The 8,734-nt window shown below is 37.8% G+C and overlaps 1 protein-coding gene across 1 annotated transcript; it reads right to left on the minus strand.

Annotated features, from left to right (window-relative positions):
* Window positions 1-2,837: 2,837 nt before the first annotated feature.
* LOC106880297 (U4/U6.U5 tri-snRNP-associated protein 1) lies at window positions 2,838-8,375 on the minus strand. The gene has a single exon (XM_014930168.2). The coding sequence runs from the start codon at window positions 8,328-8,330 to the stop codon at window positions 5,991-5,993; it is 2,340 nt and encodes a 779-aa protein (XP_014785654.1). The 5' UTR covers window positions 8,331-8,375; the 3' UTR covers window positions 2,838-5,990.
* Between the last annotated feature and the right edge of the window lie 359 nt (window positions 8,376-8,734).

Below are 8,734 nucleotides of genomic sequence, written 5' to 3' on the forward strand. Positions count from 1 at the left end.
TGTTAACATTTTTCGTTCTTGTCATTGTTATGTGCATGTTGGACCATAGTGTCAGTTTAAGCTGTGAGAGCATTACAAAGGTAGGTCCTTAATGTGGGTTCTTCTGTTTTGGTGGTTAGGTTAGGTGCAATGAAAGCCTCTCTATATTCCTGTGGTTTAATCAGATTTGGATGCATGTGGATGTTTATTATTATGTGATTATGAGACATCAATGTGTGTGTGTTTATATATATATATATATACCGTGGAGGTGCAATGGCCCAGTGGTTAGGGCAGCAGATTCGCAGTCGTAGGATCACGGTATCGATTACCAGACCGGGTGTTGTGAGTGTTTATTGAGCGAAAACACCTAAAGCTCCACGAGGCTCCGGCAGGGGATGGTGGCGAACCCTGCTGTACTCTTTCACCACAACTTTCTCTCTCTCTATGTGTGTATGTGAAGGCATGTGGCTTAATGGTTAGGCATTCGGCTCACGATCATAAAGTCGCAAGTTCAATTCCCGGCGATGTGTTGTATCCTTGAGGAAGATGCTTTATTTCACGTTGCTCCAGTCCACTCTGCTGGCAAAAATGAGTAGTGCCTGTATTTCAAAAGGGTCAGCCTTGTCACACTCTGTGTCACGCTGAATCTCTCTGAGAATTATGTTAAGGGTACATGTGTCTGTGGAGTGCTCAGCCACTTGCATGTTAATTTCACAAGCAAGCTGTTCCAATGATCATATCAGCTGGGACCCTTGATGGAGTGCTCCTATATATATATATATATACATATACAACGGGCTTCGCTCACTTTCTATCAACCAACATAAGGCTCTGGCCACCCCAAAGTGAGAACGAACCTGGAACCATGTGGATTAATGTTGTTAAGGATTAGGCTTTCTAGATCAGGGGTTTTCAAACTTTTTGACTTGCGGACCCCTTTATATTTCAAGCTTTACCTTAGGGCCCCCTTATAAACGCTTACGAAATTTATACATAAATATTTGCTTAAAATAACATATATTTTTACATTTATTTATTTAACAGTATTTAACAAATAGGTTTATTGTCAATTAAAAGATTTCGATTAAAGAACATATATAAAATCAAATTGCCCATAAAAAGTATTTGCTGTCCACGGACCCCCTGTGGTCCGTGGACCACAGTTTGAAAACCCCTGGTCTAGATTACTACAAACGTCATTCAAAGGGAGATAATAACAGTACTTCCAGTTTATATTTTTGTTTCTTTAGTAATATGTATTTTTGTAGAGATTTTTTTGTAAAAATCGTTGTTGGGTTTTCTTTCAGTAAGCATTTCAGAAAATATTTAATCTTTTATAAGGATTTCAAAGCTTGTTTCACGCAGATTTGTGTCTTTGTTCAACCGATATTTAATCTACGACTATTCCGTCTTTGCTCTTGATGTATTTAGCTGGTATATGCATCAGAATACCAAAAGCACAAGTTCTGATAGGCTGGACATGTCCCAAGGGTCACAGACAACAGGTGGACCCATGCAGTTGCCTTCTTGTTTTGTAATGGCATTTACCTGTCACAAAGTGAAGAAGATAAACCAGGTTTTCCTTTGCTAATGTCTTGATATCAAATGTTGGGCATTAATAGTACACCGATGCATGTACATATAATACATTTAATGTATCAGATGGTTATATTACATTTCATCATCATAATCATCGTTTAACGTCCGCTTTCCATGCTAGCATGGGTTGGATGATTTGACTGAGGACTGGTGAACCAGATGGCTACACCAAGCTCCAATCTGATTTGGCAGAGTTTCTACAGCTGGATGCCCTTCCTAACGCCAACCACTCCTAGAGTGTAGTGGGTGCTTTTATGTGCCACCAGCACGAAGGCCAGTCAGGAGATACTAGCAACGGCCATGCTCGAAATGGTGTATTTTACATGCCACCTGCACAGGAGCCAGTCCAGCGGTACTGGCAACGAACTCGCATCAAATTTGTTTTGTGTTAGTATTTAATGTAATTAATACGATATTTTATCTTACATAATTATTCCACTTGATATAACCATGAAGGACCTTACTGAATTGTAATTCTGTCAGCAGCCAATTCTGCAGCATGTTGAAGCCATTCTCAGTTCCAGTGACAAATGCCAAGTCTCGAGGGTCAGAAATGAGCTCCGAATCTGCTTTGACTGTTGTGAGCCAAATCTTCTGCTGACCACCTCTCCACTTACACCAATCCAGGAGGAAGATCTGGTGCTATTGCCTTCCAGATGAGTTCATCATGGGGGCGCCACAATGCATAACCAAACCACCATAGTTTCCTCATTAAAATAATTCCCTCAAGAAGTGAGAGATATCGCAGTGAGCGTAAAGTTGCAGAGTGGTATCCAAGAGGGTGGAAAAGCCACTTGGAAAGCATCCACGGTGATGGGAAGATGATTTGGTCACGCAATTTGTGTCAATATGGAAAGTAATGGTGCAATCAAGACAGAATTGGAAGTGCATTGTGACTAGTGGTGTGTAATAGTACCTGGTAGCCTGGCTGATACTGTGATGTATCTGTTTATAAGACGGATGGATGGATAATACTTCAAATTTTCTTGGAGGTGAAGTGACCATATAAAAACATCTTTGTTATCTTGAGTGTGATGTGGTCACTGTTGGCGATAATGTTGATGTGTGGCTACGTTATTCTTGGTGTGGTCACTCTTGGTGACAAAGATTCTATGCAGGGTTTCAATGCCACTTTTAAGAATGCTGCACATTAAACTGTATAATTTACCAAAAAAATGAAAATATAGTAATATGACAACAAAAGTATTCCATCACGGTAGTAAGGCAGTTTTATGATAAAAAAACAACAAAACATGGTAATCAAAGTTAGTGTATTACGCCAGGAGGAAAAAGAATATTATTAACATTTCAAACAAGGAGCTCCTTGTCATGATTAAGAAAAAAAAAATACAGAAGACATAAAGTGAAAAATTGTTATATATGTTACTGACATATGATATGCATTGATCTGGACAGACCATGTCCACCTCGTCCCATCACTAATGTAACAGAGTGTTTAATCACACACATTATATATATATATATATATATATATATATAGGTCTCTCATGTCAGTTCACGATGTCTACCTTTCCGGTCTCTATGGTTGAAGAGGAGATAACCATTCCAAAATGAAAGTATCCAACAGTCTGGTTAGGTGGCGCTGTGGGCTGAATCAGTGTATCTACAATTTGTCTAAAGCGAGAAATTTTCTCCATCACAAAATACAGTGAATGGCTTTCTTATGGGTTCAAATATATCTAAAAGGTAACAAATTTGTATGCATCATTTAGAATCCATTTTCTATACTGGCATTGGTTAACACATTGAGTGCCAAGGGGAAATGTGTAAATCAGTCCTGTGTGCCATATGTGCTTTTTTTCAAATTTATATAATGTTTCAGTTGTATATAATAGCTGTATGCAGTTCATTTTTCAATGAGAAAACATGTATACAATATACGTATATGCAGCACATTTGTAAAGTGCCGTGTACACATGGCACTCAATGTGTTAAATAGTCTGAGGACTGATAAGCTGTACCAGACCCCAGTCCAATTGTGGCTTGGTTTCTGCAGCTGGATGCCCTTCCTAATGCCAACCTCTCCAAGAGTGTAGTGGGTGCCTTTTACACATTACCAGCATATTCCACGACTGTGATATCACTTGGCTCGACGAGTCTTCTGAAGCACTGCAAAACACCAACGGTCTCGATCATTGGTCATCAGCTCCATGAGACCCGAAATCTGAAAATCATGCTTTACCACTTTGTCCCATGTCTTCCAGGGTCTACCTCTTCCACAGACTTCCCTCACATATACACCTTACTTGGAAACAAAGGTTTATAACAGGAAGGGCATCCAGTCGTAGAAATTTTTCCACAACAATTTCCACCCGACCCATGCAAGCATGGAAAAATGGATCCTAAATGATTATAATGACAGCAGAATGAGCATGGTTATAAATGATGGACAAGAAGCAAACAGGAGTTAGGGGTTTCTAAGAAAGGAGAGTGTAACAGGAAATGAGTGACACTAACTTTGATTAATTCTGTTGTATTCTTTTTTTTTTTTTTCTATCACACACTTGTCTATGTGCACCTAGACTCCCTAGGTTCTGGATTGCCTATGACAGCTGGAGTATGTCATATTAAAGTAACATGTGGTAAGTACTAAGTTATAAGTCAACGGGTACAGGTGAAGACGCATGGTTCAGTGGTTAGAACATCAGGCTCACAATCATAAGGTAATGAGTTCAATTCCCACACCAGGCTGTGTTGTGTTCTTGAGCAAGACACTTTATTTCACACTGCTTCCAGTTCACTCAGCTGTAGAAATGAGTTGTGATGTCACTGGTGCCAAGTTGTCTCAGCCTTTGCGATTTCCCTTGGATAACACTGGTGGTGTGGAGAGGGGGGGCTGGTATGCATGGGCGACTGCTGGCCTTCCATAAACAACCTTGCCCGGACTTGTGCCAGGGAGGGTAACTTTCTAGGTGCAATCTGATGGTTAATCATGACCAAAGTGGGTGGGGATTACAGTTGTATGTCAGAGAACAGTATCGTACAGTAAAGTGTCTGAGTATACAGTAATGTCTAACAGTAAAATAAAATGGCAGATAGAGTACAGCACCAGTCCTATTATCCAGCTTCCAGAAAAATCTATTTTGTGTAAGATGATCCTCTCATAGCTACATGTTTATTTGTGTGACTTTATTATAATTTTCATTTATAATCATGTTTAACCCTTTAGTGTTTAAACCGGCTGTATCCGGCCCAGATATTCTACACATTTTATGCTCAAAGGATTACTTTTGGCAAATTAATCTGAATGCTAAAGGGTTAAAAGGCTAGTAGAAATGTCATTAGATGAAGGTCAGTGGATGCCTTCAACATCTTCTTTCAAGAATATGTCAACCAAAACACTGTGCGATATCAGTCAATACACTATATCCTGTATTGAGTGAACAGAACCTGTTTTAGAAGTCAGTTAATTTGCATACAGCATGAAAACAATTAAACATTATTCTTCTTTAGAAATGTATTAATTTTGTACCTGCAACTGTTAAATAAAATCATATTTACTTTCTTTCATTTAGTTTTCCTCCCATAAACATTATACTGTATACACGGTACACTATGACAGATTTCAAGAATTTTAAGTGGATTAATAAAGATTAAACATTTAGCATTTAATCTGGTCATATGTGGCCCAAATATTCTACCTATTTTATGTTCAAACTAACCAGATCCGGCCTCTCACACTTCGCCTACAATATTATTCTTAAATCATATAACCACATCAAAATCTCAAAGCTAAGAGATAAAGTATGATTAATTCAAAACAATGTGAATAAATAAGCATTTGGTAGAGTAATCTGAATGCTAAAGAGTTAATTTGTACTCGTATCTGAGAAATAAAATCATGTTTGTTACTTTTCTTTGTTTAATTTCCATCCTATAAAACATCATACTGTATGCATGGTATAATATGATACATTTTAAAGAATTTTAAGTGGATTAAATAAATATCAAACTCAGCTTCAGAAATGAATTAATTTAAACCTGTTAATTACAATTTAGTTCGTTACTTTTCATAGTTTATTTTATATATTAAGTAAAAATTTACATAGTCTCCAGAAAACTGGAAAATCTAGAAATCTAGTCCCTGGCTTGCTAGATATTCGATCCAATAGTGTAGTAAGTTGTAAGTCGGATAGTACAGAAGTACAGTAGTATGTCAGAGAATATAGAGTACAGTCAAGTAATGTGTTTTGGAGAGGACAATGCAGTAAGTATAAGTCAAAACTCAAGTCACTATAAACAACATTTACATGTCGAAGTTGATATTAAATAATAATAATTAATGGAAACAAAATGTAGGGTTTTCTATGTTTTAGTTTGAAAACAAAGAAAAGGAGAAATTATTGCAAAAAAAAAAAGAAAAAGAGAAAAAAAGACATTTAAAAAGTCTATTTAACAATGGTATTAGCAGACATTCCTTTGTTACCACTGAGAATGACATAAGGAGTTCTTTCTTGCTTTTGTTTTTCTTGTAGAAGAGTCAATGTATTAAGAGGAGTGTCTGTGGAACTCATCTGTTTCATCAATTGTTCTTCTTCTAATTTCTTCATGCGTTTCTCAGTCTTTTTCTTGCCTGGCCCCTTGCCATGGAAACGGTGAGAGAGCTGACGAAACGCTTCTTTTTCATTTAACAATCGTCCAGAATCGTCGGCATATTCTAACCGAACGTCTGGCTTGTATCCTTCTTTCTCTTTGAAGTCTACCAACATCCCCGTGTACCGATCTCTCTTGCGGTACTTTTCGTCAAGGTCATCATATCGTTTGTCCTCAATAGAATAATGAATAGCTTCGAGACCGCTGTGTTTGGGACCACTGGGCATTCGTTTGCTCTGATTCTCCAGGTAACCCTTTTTCTGTGCTACTTGTAAAGCTGCTGCAAGTCCCATATTTATAGCTGGTTCTTCATCCAAGACTGCATTTTCCTCTTTCACAATATTAACAGGTTTAGTATCAATATCAACCTCGTTCCACTGACTCGACAGATCCTCTTCATCTTGGATTTTTTTCTTACGTTCCATCAATTCCAATTCTAAATCCAAAAAGGCATCGCGTTCTTCATCACGATTGCCAGCTAAACCATAAGTTGGAATGTCACCTAAAGCACGACAAAATTCTGACGTAGCATTTAAAATAATGTCACTTTTTTTCATCTCACTATCAAATGCATTGGAACCCAGCGACTGGGTGTGGTGCAATGTTTTGGCGATTTCGTCAGGAACTGTCCGTTCTCTCCTTTGTTTCAACTTCCGCACTTTATCTAAAGTGGAGTAAAGTTCATTCATTGCATCATCTTCATCTACGACATAACTGTTGTAGATGTCGCTGTCGTCGTGCCCCAGAATGGTCGTTTCTTCTGGCTGCTGTTGATCTATGTCCATATCTTCCACCTCTATTCTAGGAGAAACCGACTCTTTACCATCTTCTGTAGGATTCTCAGTTTTTATTTTCATTTTCCGATTTCCAAGGTCATTACCATTCCTGGCATCACCGACCTCATCAGGCATGTTCAATAAATCATCTGGTTTTAATATTTTCTTGCGGATTTTTCTCTTCACCTTTTTAACTTTGTTAAATTTAGCTGATTCCACTTCCTCATTAGTGTAATATTCCCTGGCTAGAGTTGACAACTGTACAAGGTTTTGACTCTGTTGTTTTAATTCCTTACGAATTCTTTCAAGATCTCGTTCAGCAGATGGAACATATTTACCACCAGATCCAAGTTCAAAAGATGTAATTTTCTTACCATAAATTTCCTCATCATATTTACTCAACATGGCTTCTTTTTGGGGTTGGAAATCATCAGTAAATTCTTCATCATCATATGGGGTATATTCAGGTTTCTTCTTTTTAATCTCGTTATTTTTTATAGCAACTTCATCTTCATGTAACCTGGGATTAACAAGAACATCTTGGTCTTCAGTTAAAACTTGGTTGTCTTTAAGAGTCAAAATAACGGTACTACCTTCTTTGAAACTGTCCAAATTATGTTCAACTTTGAAACCTTTTAGATCTCTAGACGAATAATTCTTCTTCTTCTTATCTTTATTAAATTCTTCTTCCATTAAACTACCAATTCCAAAGTCTTCGTCCATCTGATCCAACATTTTCGCCGTTTTCTCTGCCATTTCGCGATCGTGTTCCAGCTTTCGACTTTTCTCAATCCATTTCTTCACATCGTCGTCATCCGCTCCGTCTCCCAACGTTTTGATCTTGCTAAACTTGTCATAAATTTTCCTCTTCTCTCGCAGAAGTTCGGTTTTCTCCCGGATCTTATTCGTTCGTTTCATTTCACCCAAATTCACCGCAGGCACATGGACATCTTCAGATTTCTTCGCGACTGTCTCAGTAGTTCCAATGTCTTCTCCACCAGCACTGGCGGCCCCAGAACCGGAACCACTAACATCTAAGGGCCTCATCCCAAGCTTTATCCTTAACCTATTCGCCTCTTCGATACTCAAAGAACAGGTATTACTGTTGCTACCACTGGTATTATTATTATTGTTATTACCAGCGGTAGAAGCAGCGCCCCCGGAGGAACCACTGTTGAACGGTGTTTCCTTCCTCTCTGAACTACTAATATCATGTTTATGAGAAGATTTCTTACTTTCATCTTTGTCCCGCCGCTTCTTGCTTTGATGCTCCTTGTTTCGTGACCGTGACGAAGATCTCCGCCTGTGTTTATGTCGGTGTTCTCGGTCAGATTTGTGTTTCTTCGACGAGGAACCCATTTTGTGTCACTCAACAAAAGATCACAGGACCGGACTGACTGGATCATTTATTGCCTGCATCTCTCATCGGTCAAAATTAAATCTACCATAAAGAGAAAAAAGTCATTAATATTTTACGAATAAAATATAATAAAGTAATTTATATTCTATTTATTATACGTAAAATATCGATTAATTGATATAATTTATTTAAAAAAATGTATTTTTGTTTGCCGCAGTTAAGGCAAGGGAGCTAACTCGTACATGACTTTACAATTTTATTTTAAAAATTATTTTTTCTTTGAAGAAATAAATTTTTGTAGGTTTTTCTCGGAATTTTATTGATTTTCAACGTCGGGAGATGGTTAGGTGAGGGATATAGTAAATTATACTGATCGCTGTACGAGACTGCTAATTTAGATTAT

This window comes from Octopus bimaculoides, chromosome 27 (genome assembly GCF_001194135.2).
Source record: "Octopus bimaculoides isolate UCB-OBI-ISO-001 chromosome 27, ASM119413v2, whole genome shotgun sequence".
Classification (NCBI taxonomy): Eukaryota; Metazoa; Mollusca; class Cephalopoda; order Octopoda; family Octopodidae; genus Octopus; species Octopus bimaculoides.

What these genes read in the sequence shown, in the direction of transcription:
- LOC106880297 (XM_014930168.2), bottom strand. Translation starts at nt 8,330, where the DNA reads ATGGGTTCCTCGTCGAAGAAACACAAATCTGACCGAGAACACCGACAT.